We start from the raw sequence: 16,061 nt of genomic DNA on the forward strand, positions 1-16,061 counted from the left end.
AAAATACATTATACCATGAAATTAAGTTAAACTACTTAAAATATTTTCTACTGTATCTTAAATAAGCTGTATACAGAGATCAGACTTTTCTTCTTTTATAACACATTTCTTTTAGCTTTGAGACTATGTACATAACAGTGATTTATTTGATTTGACTAGACCATAAAATCCTTTTTAGCCTTTGAGACACAATCTACATATAGTAAGCATAACTTAAGTACTATCAGCGACATGTACAATAAAGAGGAGCATTTCCAAACAAAGTGCTTAGTGTCAGACTGATACACTTTACAAAGCTCACATGACCGACAAATATTGCATCCAAATACAGCCACCTTAATGTGCATCAAATAATGAGAGAAAGTCATTATCTGCATACAAGTTTTTAGCAGAGGTCCCATATTTATAAGCATTATACCAAATTCATTTCCAGGAATTATGTAAGTTCTCATTTTTCAAATAAGCATCCCAATAATTAGATAAAGGAGTCTTAACCCTGGCATCTAAGGATTATACAGAGGCAACATAGAGTGTATTGAGGATTCTTAATAGCTGTGACTGCACAGTGCAAAGCGTTTGACAGTTCACTAAAGATAATCATCAACCCCCCCCCTTTTGTCCCATATTCTACATGGGATCGGGGTATCATGTCAACTGCTATCATTGGTCTTGATTCAATGTCATTCTCTTACCTTCTTCGATGACTGTCACAGGTCTCCTGCTACACAATCCAGTCATGTCCTTGCTAGTCCTCTTCTGCCATCTTTCAGACTCTCCCAAATAGTCTTCGCCAGCCTGTTTATTGCTTTCCTGCACATATGCCCGAACTGCTGTAATCTTTTCTCGGACATTCTCTGCAACTGGATCTAACATCACTTCTGCTCTGATGTCCTCATTTCTTTATCTGTTCCACAATGTGCACCCTACTACTGGTATCAGGAACTTCATATCCAGCACTTCTAGATTCCTCTACCGATCTCTCTTCACTGCACAGGTTTCTGTAGCATACGGTAGCACAGGTAGGACCACTTTACTTGTACACCTTACTTTTCACCTTCTTTGGCATTCTTCCTACCCTCTATGCCAGATGGCTGCAACTCCTCTACTTCTTGCTTTGGCCTCCTCATTCAGACTTTCCTTCACCTCAATCAGTCCCCCCAGATACTTGAAGCTGCCCAAACCAGCTTTCTTGGGACCTTGTCATATGCATTCTCCAAGTTTGGGAATGCCCAGTTGGACTCTTTCCTCATCTCTATCTTCTTAACTATTTGTCTCCCTGCAAATATTGAGTCAGCTGTGCTACATCCTCATCAAAATCCACACCACTCATCTCCCATTTTATTATAAGGCCATATTTTGAAACTATTATCCTTTCAAACTGTTGACTTATGAAGAATATCTGAATGAAGAATCCTAACAACTGCATTAAACACAAAGGTTGTTGCAGGAGTGAGCTCTACTTTATTACTGTAAGATACGCTAGAAGACAATGTAACTGTTCAGGCTGCAGCTTTTGTACTCAAATTCTGTCTCAAGTAATTGGTTTAACAGGTTTATTAACGGACTCATAAAATGAAAAACATTTTGGGAAAAGTGCTTGTTAGTGAAGACTGTTTCTATACTCTCTAGAAACATATTTGTCACTGTATTTATCACTGAGGATCTGAATTTTTTTGTATTCTGTCTATGCATGTGTCATTATCAACAATAACAAACTACTAAAATATTTCATCTTGTAAGTGCCACAATAACGTGGTTAGAAAGGTTTTACTTATGAATGCTATTTCTATGGTCATTTGTTTACCAAGTTTCGTTACCTGGTTAAATGTATTAATGGAAAGCATTAATAAATAATGGCGGTTAAACTGCTGATACAAAAAAGCAGCACCACAAAAACAAACATGGAAACATCTGTCAAGAGAAATACAAACAGCAGTAAGAAGTAACGAGGAAATAAAAAAAAAATAACTCATGGGAAAGGACAAAACAAAAGAAGACAGATGTGAGACAGGAACACAGAACTGTAAAGAGATTAAGCAAAACGACCATCACAGCAGCCAGTCACTAACAACTATCACCTTATCATAGTAAGGAAATAATGAACGAGCACCCCTGAGTCTGCATTAGGGTAACTGTGAGAGGGTTAAAATACAGCAAGTGATATATAATCAAATAAATCTAATATAAACAAATAAAATGACCATTAGTGAAGGGATCAGTTAACACCTTAGAAACCCTTACAGAAGGGGAAAGATCGCAAAATGTGCTCTGAGTGTGGAGAGAAGGAAGACCGTGAAAGGGCGCAAAGGAGTGCAACCTCATGTTCTGGGACCAGTGTAATAGAACGGGTTTCTGACCCAGTCAGACAATACCTGGTTAACAAATGTAAATAAATAAATAAAATGAAAGGATGTGATGTGGAAGGCATAGGATGATTGGGGGTTAACAGTATGTACTCAAAGACAGTATGTGAAGCAATAAACGACAGAGTGCCTAAAGAGAAGAGCATGCTCTAATGTTAAGATTCTGGAGATGAGGGACCACAGCTGCATGCTACACAATCTAAGCAGAGGGAACAATAGTGTTATAAACATTTATTTAATTTTGGGAAGTATGAAGCCTGCCAACACTGGATTTCCAGAAGCAGGGAAGGAGAACCTCATATTCCAGAAAGGATAGTACTACCCCATACCCCTTTAACTACACCCCTACAATGTCAACTTTCAGGAATTTTCTTGCTCCATAACAGGCTTTAGACTTAAAGAAATACAATATTTCAACCGCAGCTATGTACCAAGAGAAAGAAGATGACGGACTGAGAGACTAGACAGCTTCCTTGATAGAGCCAAGAAAAGTACGGACTGACCACCTTGATGAAACAAGACTTTTGCTAGTCATTTCAATAGCAAGGCTTTGGATTTATCCAGGTGAAGGGTGATGGTCTTATAAATTCACAGGTAAGCAGTAGGCCAAGCTGCCTTTTGTGGGTCATTTTATGCCTAGACAATTTCCCTTTTGGTGTTTAAATTAACCTATCCCGTTTGGCGTTAAAGTGACTTTACCAATCCCATTGTGAATAATTATACATTACCCCTAATGAGAATAACTGGGCTCATACCACATATAATTTGAGGGGATCCATGCATGGGATAAAGCCTTTAGCAGCTTCTTCTGTCCATTAGTAGTTCTAGTATAAATTTTCTGCTTCCCATCCACAGATCCAAGTTGTGCTCGAATATGCACACGGGATGAGCTTTGTTGATTGTGGATGGGAGTCTATTCCAGAGCAGAGGCATCCTGTGACAGATATACCTGCCCCTTCAAATGATTTGGTTGATGCTGTAAAACAGATTTTAGACCTCAAATATTTCTGATGCCAACTGAACTGCTGATGTGTGGTAAATCTATCAGCATTGGGTCAAAGGAAGTCTTGTATGCCAGACACAGGCCAGCTTTTAGCTGTCTGTAGGATACAGAGTATAGTGACAGGGTTTTGGCATCTTACTGGGAAGCTGAGTGGACATGTGGAGAGATCAGTGTGAAGTCTGTGATTGTAGTGGCAGGTGACGACTAGACAAAGCTAAGATCAGTGCAGCAGAGGATGTTCTCCAATGACTTTTCGATATCATACCGTACACCTCCTTACTCTCTCTTCATCATTCACTTCCTAACTTCTACCAATTTCTCTTCCGTCTTTCTCTCTAAATATACAATAAGCCTGCTTTTCTCTCACTTCATATTGCAATTCCTGTTTACATTATACTAACTTAGCATTAATTTCTTTATTAACTCGATACAATTTCTCTAAATAATTAAATCACTGTCTTATAAATTGTATATATTCTTAATCAATGCTTTCATATTATGTCTAATTTGGTATAATTATTTAAATTATAGATAATTTTGTATTATTTTTGAAGATTGTAAAATTATTGTTCTTAAATTGTTTTGTAATACTTTGGAGCTTTTCTCCCCAGGCCTCTGCAGAAAATGGGCTCCTACACAGTCGGACTTTCTCAGTAATCAAATGTCAATAAAAAAATAAAATACTCAGGCACATCTCTGATTTGGAGAAAGATCCTTTTACTAGAACCTTAGCTGTATGGCTACTAAGGAAGCTGTAGAACTAATTTTAGAGAAATGGAGTGCAGGATTGGCTTCTAATTCTGACAGCAAGATGAGTGTGACACTCGGTCAAAAGCTCACCTGGGGACAACCAAGAGAACCCTGTCGATGCACTACCTTCCTTGTTGTTAAAGGTATTGTTGGTGATGGAGACAACAGCAGAGCAGGTGTTTTGACTTTGCAAAACTATGCTGTGATTCATAAAGAAAGATAAAGAAATGCATACATTCTGTAACCTGGGAATACATCATCGTTTAAAGCATTCTTTGGTGCAGAAGTATGGAGACAAGGTACAGAAAAAAATGTCAGTGTTCCCACGAAGGAGGAATAATAATGAAATGTTCTTCTAGGGATGGAGAAATACTTGATGAGATGCAAGCTGAGAGCATGAGAAAACAACTTAAGTTCTAAACATATTGGCTTATCTTCAAAGATTACCATTTCTTATGGGCTATGTGTTCATCAATCATTATGGGGATTTTTTTGGAAGTTCCCAAGTTTGGGACAGATAAGTGTCATGACATCAAGTGTCAACTACATAAGTGTGCTCACCCAAGTGCCTACCAGCCTGACACCTAGTTACTAGAAAATACACTCTTTCACATTAAGAACCAACATACATCAGCCCTAATATTAACAATGTAATATATCAGCATACTTCTTCCTCTGTAACTCATCAAGACAAAACTGTTCAGGTACAATACACATGAAATTATGAACATGAGAAGACAACTTCTCATAACCAGAATGGAAGAAAACATAACCATTTTTTGTTTTGCATTTTATATACTGAGATCACAATAACTTTGAAAAAGCAAAGTATTTTAAAGTGCTTTTCTCCATTCTTGTCTCTCTTCCTATCACGGCAATCCCACTCTGTAAACTAATACTACAGGCAATTAGAAAAAACACACACAAGCATAAGACACCAGCAGCAGGATCTTGCTTTCTTGTTTTACTGGGGAACAGAAGAAGGATATAACTGATCCATTAAGGAGATTCATCTTCATAAATCAAATGATATGCTAAGAGCATATCGGTTATAACTGAGAAAATACTTAACATGTTCACTGGTTGGACTGAATCACATGCAGTACATCAGCAGAGAGAAGGCTGAAAAATAACTACACCAGGACCAGCAAAAAAAAAAAAGTTGAGTCTACAGAAGAACAAAGTTATCACTTCCAAATCCTGACCTCTAACCAAAATCATAATGCATGGGAGCAAAGAATGATAAACCCAAGGGGCAATGACAGTGCAATCTGCCAAAGGTAGGCCAAGCAATCACTGGAAGCAGTTCAGTCTAAACAGGAGCGAATATGACTGCATCTTGGACAGTGGATGAAAGCATCCAGTGGTGAACAGAACATCACATCAATTCATTTTATCATACCTAAGAAATAGTGTAAACCAAGGGGTCTCAATCAGAACCAAATACTTATAAACCTCCTTGGTGGAATACCAGTACTATAATTAAATAAAATAAAAAATAACTAATTAAGATAAAAAAATAAATCAACATCTACCCACACTAAAGATTACCAAAAAGATCAGTACGAATTTGAAGGTCACCATAAGGAAAATCAAAGCAGAGCACAAATTAAAATTAGCATAACAAGCCAAAGATAATTAAAAACATTCTATGATTACATCGCATGATTATGAACGAATGGCTCAGCAATGCTATGAATTAATATATAATAATATTACTCAATCTGACCTTAAAGATAATGCTAATCACAACTCTCAAGATTCCATTTCCAAAGTGTGGAACACTACCTCTTATAACGTGGAAAAAAAATAGACAAAAAGGGAACACTAGCTAACAACTTTAAGCTAGGAAACTCTTAGGATGGTTACAATGTGTTACTTTATACTTAAAGTGATTCTGCTGAATTGATATAATTCATTATTTACTATGGATACTAGTTAAAACCATTCTTAAGGCTGAATTTGTAATGGATCCTGTCAATCTGGAACTGCAAGGAACATTGACTTTTTAAGAGTCAAAATGAGGAACATTCCATATAAAAAGGTACACTTCTGAAGTGTGCTGCTAGTATAACTTGCCACATCTCACAAATGTCCAGATTTTTGCAGAACGTCAAGATTTTTGGCCTGTTCCTCAAACAATGTGCGGTTTTCCGGTAAATCACTGAGGTGATCTGAGGATTGAAGTCATCACATAATGAGATACATTTGAGTTTCAGACTTCACATCCTTCAGATAATGTATGTTAACACAAACCCTGTTACTATAGCAACTTTCTAAGTTTATAAGAGCAATATTTAAAATCTGTCCCTATTTTTGGGCCTTTGTCCCCCCATTTTGTCAGGCTTTGTTGAGATTTCTTGCACTAAGAGGTTGACAGGTATGTAAACTTGCAGATAAACAGTACCAAAGATTATTATGAGCATATCTTGTGCACTGACTAAAGCTAAAAAAAAAAGACCACCTCTATGGGCCCCAACAATACACTTGGTTTTGCTTAAATAATACTGACAAACATGCCCTCTTTGAACCCTTCCTAAAACTGTTAAACAAAAACACAGTCACAGGGGTACACTCCTGAGGTTTGGAAAACGTCTTTCCTTGTGCCACTACTTAAGAGTGTTCCACCTGAGATCATGGGAACTACAGACCCATCAGCAAGCCTAATTTGCAAAGCCATGCAATGCATTATATCTGACATAATAAGCCCTGACACTCTCCTAGACATACAAAAATATGGTTTTGTCAATGGCAGATCATATCCACTTAGCAGACTTCTTTGAGATAGTCACTAAAGCTGTAGACAGTAGCCTTACAATTTATACAGTATACCTGGAGTTAGCTAAAGTTTGTGATGCTATGTCCCACATATAAACAAGCTTAAAAATGTATGGTGCAAGATGGATAAACTGGCTGACAGCTAAAACCAACGTTTATAGGCAGTTGTTATCTCAGAAAGCAAACAGCTGATTACCGTATTTCTTAGTGGTCAGTACAAGGAACCCTTCTCTTTGGCTTCTACTTCTTGGACCTGCAAATGACCAACCCAGACATATGGCTAAATAAATCTGCTGATGACTGCAAGATGGGTGTTACTGTGCACTTAGCATCCAATACTAAGTTACTACAGCAAAGAGTTGACGATACAGATCAATGGTGTTAAAATGTTTAAATTAAATACAACAAAGTGCACCATTTTCACATTTGGTAAATAAATCTTGACAGCAGTTAGTACAGAAAGCTATCAACTTCGGACTGATACAACTTCCAGAAAACTTGGCCTCTTTGTAAATAAAGCCTTATCTTCATGTAGCAACAGAAATCAGAAAGTCGTTCTGTTTAGGCTAATTACTAACTAAAGGTATCTTATCCAAGACAAAAGTTATTACACTTCTATACTCTGACCTGATCAAATCAGTTACATAATATAATACCACTTTTAGTTTGTATCTAACTATCTATCCAAACATGTCATGCAGCTAGAATGACCCCAGAGATCTCCCACATCTGCAATCACAAGCTTTGACAAGATGTCAAGTAAATGAAATATGTCTAGCATCTGGGATGACTTGACAGGTCCAACTTGTATTGAAGGGCTTACAGAAATCTTCTCTACCTTAGACTGGAGGTACAAGTGGGGGGCAGAACTGGTGAGAAGATTTCTTGGTGCCAAGTACAATAACAAAGACAAACTGGAGACTTGAGGTACACTTTACTCAGTTAGGCCAAGATGCCCTATCATGGGAAAGCATCCCTTGAACTGGACATCAGGGAAGCATCTTTCATACTCCTTGTCTTCAAACAACTGATGTGAGCTTGACTTCTTGCTAGTTAAGTGGGGGCGCATAACATATGAGCAGCATGAGGATTCTTCCAAGGCAGACACAGCAAGAGAGATACAAGACCAATGCGTAAACTCTTACCTTCTCACATTATTCTGGCATAAACCCAAGAATGTGTGAATGGCATTATACTTGGCACCCTCAAAACCAGGACCTTGAAAGAGTTAAGGCAAGCCTCAATCTTTTCTCTTTGCCTCTATCAGTAAAGTTGAGTTGAAGCATACTGGTATTTATGTTACTGCCTTATAATATCATGTTCCAGTCCCACATGGCAGAGAACATGCCATCCTAGGTCAAAATCCATAGATCACAGGAATACTAAACCCAGGAACTTTTCCAAGGTGAACATTAGAACGGAGATCTAACAGAATGCCAGGCAGAAAACAACTGGGTGCTGAAGGGTCTGGCTGCAACTGCCAGACGTAATAGATCAGACCATGAGAGTGTATGCCATCAGATGGATGGCATTCACACAAGTTTGAAACAATAAAATAAAAAATTCACCAAACTGAGGAGATGAAAACAGAAAATGCAAAGAAATTTGCATAAAGTATTCAAAGTCAGCTACGAGCATCTTTCTATTTAATGAACTTGCATCTAAAATTTTGATTTTAAAACACAATCTCAAATCAATAAATGGGAAGCTTATTTTCTCATAAAAAGTCATTTTCACAGCTAACAGAGAAATGTATTTATTAGTATTTCAGTTTAACAGCATCAGAGAAGTGTAGAAGTAACACATCAAACGTTAAACCTAAAGTGGCAAAGTTCACACAAAATGGACAAGTGCTGCTCTTCTTGAGTGTATGACCAATACACTCGTCAAATGACAGGAAACAGCTGGTAAAATTGAAGCTGCCTTTTGCACTTTAAAGTCACATAAGCAGTGACACATCATTCGGGGTTAAATCTACTGTCACAGTACTGTCTACTGGTTACATGTACAAAACGTATTCCTGCTGACAACGCACTTCAAAAAAAGATTTCAAACAAACATTTAATAATTTAAGATACCGTCCTGCAGGGACATTTGTGTACCATATGAAAAGTACATGCAACAGACTGTTCAGAAGCAGATAATGAAGGGACCTTTTGAAAAATATTCTGCTGACATATTTAAATGGGCTAAATAAGCAAAACATTTAATGTACAAAAGAAGCCCAGAAGTGAAGAACATAGTATTAGGCACAACATTAAATAGAAAATGACTGTAGCACATGTATGGTAGAGTGTTTTTATTTAATTATAGAAAAAAGGAATGTGTGCTTCTGTGGAGTTGAATACTTTTTTTTTTTCACAAGGTACACTATAAAAGGCAGGCTTTGAACAATAAATACCATGTATTACTTCAATACTGCCTGCAGGGCAATATACAGCAATTCACATGGAAAACAGCAGCAACACTGAAGATATCAAGTTGCTCTTTACTGATATTAGTCTGATGAGCGAACATGCATGTCAAAGGAATGTTTTGCAAGGAAAAACTCTAGTCACCACCTTCTTATTGTTGTTTTTGTTATACGCTGCTCCTATCCTAACAAACTTAAGCAATACTCAAAGAAACTTGCCTCCTTCTACAATAAAATAGCTAAATTTGCCACAGGTCTCCCTCATAGGACCCACTGGCTTGATCTGCACAACTGTCAAATATATTTACAAGAAACTACAGCACACAAACTCATTCATCATCCAGAAAAATGTCCTGCACTACAAAACTTATTACTGCCCTACTGTTCAGCAAGGGACCTCCGCTCTAAATTTTCTTATTACTTATAAATAAGTCAAATAATGTTGCAAGAGACTCGCTCTACTCCCAATACATTGTTAAACTCTGGAATAGTATCCCCAAACAAATAAAACTCTACAAAAACTCAACAGTTTTAAACTACTGCTTTAACAACATATTAAACCAGTCCTGGTCCTGCACATGCTCATCATAAGGTTGAGAAGTTGTGCTCACAGTACAATACTCTCTAAATAGTCTCCTTAAACTCTCCCGCAACCTCTCATGGAAATGGCAAAATAATTTTTATACATAACTGCTGCCTGTACAATCCACTAAGTTTCACGTAGGCTTTCTTTTAGTAACTTCCACCTCTGTAAAATCTTAGAATGTATAAATGTTAACTACTCTTTGTGGATAAATATAAATATAACTACTCTGTGTTTAACTGGAACTTAATGTAAGCAAATGGATCAGGCCTCTGCTGAAAATAGGTACCAGTTGGACTTGCCTGGTTAAAAAGGCAAATAAATAGATTTATTTGGAAAAGATAAAGAGAAGATTTGGCAGCAAGTGATGAGAAGGCAACATGTGAAATAACTTGTTTGCAACAATAAAAATAAGCTGCAAGCACAGAAAAACAGGGTGGTTTATCCATATTCCAAAACTAGATATATATGGTACAGCAGTCAAAGAGATCCCAAGCAGTACTAAATAATTAGCTTTAATAGCTTTGTACAAATTCCCTCATTTCTACAGTCTGGCTTTAGGTACAAAACAGTTGTACAAGGAAGCTTATATTGTGATTTAACTTTCAGATGATTATTCAGAAACTGGGTGTCAATCAAATCCTGTACACCTGACTTTGCCCCATTACTGCAGATATAAGCATGTGAGCTATTCACAGCTTGTCTTGTGACTTATAATTTCCACAGAGGCTACATACAGATAAATTAGAGACATAATGTGTGTTTGTTGTTTCCTGGCTTCACTTTTTAAAGACTAAAGACATGCAGCAACATATCACTGAGCAAAGAAACTTCTAAAAATAACATTTTACAGACTCCCTACGTTTCATATTAACAATAAGATTTCTTGCTCATTTGCTACTTTGTCACAGGACAAGGAGAAATTATGAGCAATGTCAAGATGCTAAGCACTTCAACGATGCCAACATGATGACAGAGGCTAACCAACTCTGCTGGTGCTCCAGTTTCAGAAACAGGTTCAGCCTGCCACAAAAACACCTATGAAGGCAAGGAATAAATGCATAAACAGCAACAACTCTTCCACAGTTGGTGCATGTGTTGTGTGTGTGTGTCGGGGGTGGCTAGTACTTATTGAGATGTACCACAAGTCAGTAGTTCAGAGCACAAATTGTAAGTATGCAACCCATGTCAGTGGGACTGGCACAGATGCAAGAAATTTACCACAAATTGTCCTTTGAACAAAAGATGGAAAAACTTAATGAGGTTCTCCACTGATGCCTAAATAACACAGGCATTAAGACCTATCCCCATATAGACCCAAAAGTTGCTCTAGGATTCACAAGATAGTGTCAATTACAGAGGAAACATTCCTTTGAAGAAGACATCTCTGCACAGCAGAAGGAATGGGAGGAGGGAGTTAATGGTGTTAATAACGGACGGTGCAGTGGTTGCGATGTCACCTCACAGCAAGAGGTTCTCTGGTTCGATTCTCGGCTGGGGTGCCTTCTGAGCAGAGTCTGCATGTCCTCCCTGTGTTCGTGTGGGTTCCCTCTGGGTGCTCCGGTTTCCTTCCACGTTACAAAAACATACATCTGGAGCATTTTTCCCAGCGCCTCCACTGAAAATTGGCTTCGTTCCAAGTCAGACTTTCCCAGTAAACAAATGTTAAATAAAATAAATAAAAAAAAACTGCATAAACCTAAAAGCAGCAGGCTGCGGTATGAAAAGAAACTGCAACAAATGACAATGGCAAAACATTCTAAAGTTAACAGAAAGAAAGAAAATGTAGAACATTAACAGTAAATGAAAATGAAGCTAGTGAATATATCAGTGTTTTATCTTTAGTTTGAAATGCTACTTAATAAAAAAAACAAAAAAAAAACAATGAATTCTTAACGGATATATCCACCCAAGGTAGGATCCGGACTACAAGCATCTTTTAGAACCAATAAGATGGTCATGCTCAAATGCACCTGTCTCACATAAAGAAAAACATAACCAAGAATACTGTTCATCATCCATGTGTGATGGAGTCAGTCTAGGGTTGTACACTAGAGGACCAATATCTTGTAATATCAGTAGGCACTAGCCACCCTCATAAATATCTGCATGAATTTTCTGAGCATTCTGTCTGAAAACTTACTTCAAACAAATTCTACAAAATAGGCACTATTAACTTTCACACCACTATTTCAGTGGGATCCTTACACTGCAGCACAAATGATTATATTCAAAATAATCAAGCCATTATATGTTGCAACATTTAATTTAAATAATTGAAATCAATTATTCAGCAGTGTAAAAACTTGCTAGAAACATGCACAGACATCAAAGTACAGGATTGAGAAACAAATTCTAAAGGCACAGCACAACTATATTTACACTGAAAAAGAACACAACAAAAGGGTCTGGATTTGTTTGTGCCCAAAGTCTGTCTTTTGAAAACATTTTCTTTCTTTCTTTGTAAGCTGAATTCAACAGATCACAAATAAGAGCACAGACATACCGCCTGTATAATTAAACTTAGTCATTAGCAAACCAAGTTCCTTTGAAGAAAAGTCCTTTCACTTGCATCTGTGTTAGTTAACATGCCTTGCCATCCCAGCATTCTCAGTTGTGAATAGATGTGATCCAGACCAAACAGAACACATCCTTTTTCCCACTCATTCTCCATTATGAAAATCTTTCAGTTTGTGTTTGTACAGCTCACAAACAAACACTGATCACAGCAAATGAGCCATTCAAGCAACAGACAGCCCGTCTGGGTAGCAACAAGAACCACTTACATAATGTCACCTTAAGCCTGTCTTACCTTTGTCATCGTTGTGTCATCTCTCTTAGGAGTCAGAGTTCCAAAAAAGCGAAGGCTGTAGAAACCAACGACAGAGGACACCATAAGATAGCTGTGAGAATCAAGGAAAATGTCCTCAAAAAGTTACACTGGTTCTCAACTAACTCTGTTAGTTACAGACAGAAATAGAGAGAAAGAGAAAACCTCCAAAAACATCTCAAAAATCTGAAAATAATTTTCTTTCTATGCAAATCTGTTCATGAATTAGCAGTGGATTGGAAAGGGTTGTGAATACTTGAAAAGAGACAGGCATTCAAATATGGGGAAAGGATACAAAATAAGAACAATTTCAATAGCTGCTCCCACAAAACCAAAGGTGGAGAGAGATGCATTTCCTATCCCTTGTTCCTAAAAAAGAAAAAAGAAAAAAATTCACATGAAATGCATACATTTTTCCTTTTACATATGGTCAGAGAAACACTGAATATATAAGAATTATTGTTAGCAAACGGACACTGTACATTTATTTACCTGGTATTTCTCCAATAAGCAGCAGTACAACATATTACATCTAATTTTCAAGAGGTCAAAAGGAATACAGCATTAAGTAATAAACAGAACTGTAGTCAGGCAACTGTAATAAAGCTGTTCTCCTAGAGCAGTTCCCAGATTCATGCTAGCCAAGGAAACAAAGCTCAAGAGACCAGTGTGAATCAGATCATTAGGGCAGGAAATCTGGCCTTGACCTTAGACTTAGTAATGTACTGTCAAGCAATGAAGATACATAAATGAAAAAGTAATAATCTAAAAGAAAACAAAAAGTACTATTTTAAAAAAGGCTTTTTTTTTCTTTCATATCAAATCACCTCACAGTGTGTTATAGTACTTAACAACCTAAGTGTGACAAAAAATAAAATTACAGCAGACAAATACAAAAACTACATACTAAAATATGACATAAATGCTTTTACTAAGTATTTCCAACTCTTAGTTAATGGAAATGTTAGAATCACAAAAAGTTAAAACATTAACCACACAAAAAGTAAAAAATTATTTTTGCAAGGGGAACGAACCCTACCTCACTCCCATATGGAGGGCACTACCCCCACATCCCCTTACTTATACATACTAAGTCCATCACTGCACAACCAAAGAAAAAAGAGAAAAGGCCCATACATATCACATCACTGCTGACACAATAATAAAAATTACATCAGCAGTGATTTTCAATAGCAAACACTGACTGTCCAGATGAAAGTCATTGAATTTAAATTGATGAACACAAGTTTCATCCATTCACAGCTCAATGGATAGTATGTTAAATGATACAAATATAGAACCACACTGGTAACATCTGTTCTGAATACCCAGTCTTAAGAATGTGCTAAGCAACTTAGACTGCATGGAAGGAAAACCTTCTGATTGAGGTCAATGTACCTGAATCACATTCAGCCACACCTTCTTCATTAATAAGTTGTTCAGAAGAATGATAACACAGAAACTATTTATTGACAAAGCCAAATGATACTAAAAATTATTTACGGGTTATGTCTCAACATCAGTTAGGGATCCAAGAAAGAGAAAAGAAAGTAGCAACACAGGCTGGACTAGGTGACTGAACAAGAAATATCTGGGAGATGCTAAATATGCAGATTAGCTGTTTAGCACTGGACAGCTTTCAGCATGCTGAAAATGTGGGGTGTGAAAGGGAATTGAGGCCTTAATGGTGCAATATGGCAGCTAAAGATGGCATTGGACTAGCTTATCACATGAGAAAGGACAGTGTGAAAATGAAGAGAAGGTGGCAACATGAAGCTACGAAAAAGGATAGGGTGGTAAGAGATAGGAACAGTGACACAGGGCAGGAGAATATGAGCAAAGACTGCCAGAGGAGTGCAGGCCAGCGAGATACAGCCACAAAACAGGGGACAGTAACAAGGAAGCTAAGGGTGGAACAGTGGTAATAGCTGATAAAAGTAAGACACAGCCAGAAATGGCCATTCAGGAACCAACACAAGCAGAAGAAAAGAACAGGGAAACAGACAGAAAAAGTCACTCAACCAGATGGGGGAAGGGGGCAACAGTTAAGAGGTAAATTAGGAAGAACACAGTAGGAATGGGGAAGGGATTAGCTATAGTAGAGGTAGGTGGGCAACTAGCACAGACTATAGACAGTGACAAGGTCTGGGAGTTGTGGAACTGGAGATGGAAAGTTACATGTAGGAGGTACAGAGGCATGGGGCACAAAGAGAAAGAGACAAACGTCAGTTCGGGGTCAGAAAAGAGGGTTTCTGTGACTTGGTCGCAAAGGGGATTAGCAGTCTAGGCAAGTTAAAAAGAAGAGACCAAAACTCATCTTGGGCTTAGACTATGGAAATCAAGGGAGGAGGTGACCAAAGTAATCAAGAAGGGGGAGGGGTGTGCACATGTTACAACAAATCTACGCATCAGTGACCTGTCAGAGGAAAAGACAGCAGAACAGGCCATTGCAAGCAAAGCCAGACAGATGCCAGAAGGGGGCTGCAGGAAGCATTCTCAGAAGTGTTACCTGGACCAGAAGTTAGTATGCTTAAGAAAGAGAGGATTATAGAGTGTGACTAGCTGCAGAGAAGGACAAGAGAAAAACGCATGAGGCTGTTGGACTGGTGAAGACATAGCATGGAGACCATCTCTTTGGAAAGGACAAGCTTTAGCTCAGCTCACAAGGACCAACAGTGCTTAATGCTGCATTGGAAGGGTATATCTCAACAACTGTACCTTTAAACTAAGACTGAAGAGGAGAGAGACAGAACAGCAAAGAAGCAGAAAACAATGGTAGCAATTCAGGAAGCAAACAGGAAAAAAAAAAGAGAGATGGAACGTAGTAGGGGAACAAACAAGGCTCTCCCAGTGTGTGGTTGGGTAATACCACACTGCAGTATAAAAAGCCTGAGTAGGAAGATGAGGGAGCTGCAGAAGGGAGAGTAGACATTGCTGTCAAAATCAAATAATGGGAAAGTGACAAGCGAGGGTGGGATGTGGAGGTTCTTGGATACAGACAGGACAATAATTACACAGAAAGGAGAAGGGAGCAGCAATCTACATAAAGGAGGGCATGAAATGTGAAAATGTGACAGGCAAGAAGAGAAATGCTACCCCATGAAGGGGAATGGCAGGGTCAGAATCTAGGTTTTAAAGGAAAAGGAACATCTGGTAGGTTAATACAGTTTACTGTTGTTAAAAGAGTTAGTACGGAGGAAAAAGGTAATACTATCTAAAATAGAAATAAAAAAATGAAATCTACCAGGTGTATACTGGAAGATTCTACATTTCATGGAAGGAGTCAGCCAGTAGGTGAAAGACTGCACCAGAATGGATAGAATTCGGCACATGGTCCTAAC

General features: G+C 37.9%; 1 protein-coding gene across 1 annotated transcript in view; it reads right to left on the reverse strand.

Moving 5' to 3' along the window:
* The window catches only part of LMBR1 (limb development membrane protein 1), a 1,668,467-nt gene that overhangs the window by 255,509 nt on the left and 1,396,897 nt on the right, over positions 1-16,061 (reverse strand). The window contains exons 13-14 of the mRNA XM_044065580.1: positions 13,016-13,089; positions 12,703-12,793 (exon numbers count right to left, since the gene is read on the reverse strand). Of these exons, the coding sequence (XP_043921515.1) occupies positions 12,703-12,793; positions 13,016-13,089 (165 nt within the window). The remainder of the gene's footprint in view (positions 1-12,702; positions 12,794-13,015; positions 13,090-16,061) is intronic.

The sequence above is a fragment of the Protopterus annectens genome, chromosome 3.part0, assembly GCF_019279795.1.
Source record: "Protopterus annectens isolate FY-2018-M chromosome 3.part0, PAN1.0, whole genome shotgun sequence".
Taxonomy (NCBI): domain Eukaryota; kingdom Metazoa; phylum Chordata; order Ceratodontiformes; family Protopteridae; genus Protopterus; species Protopterus annectens.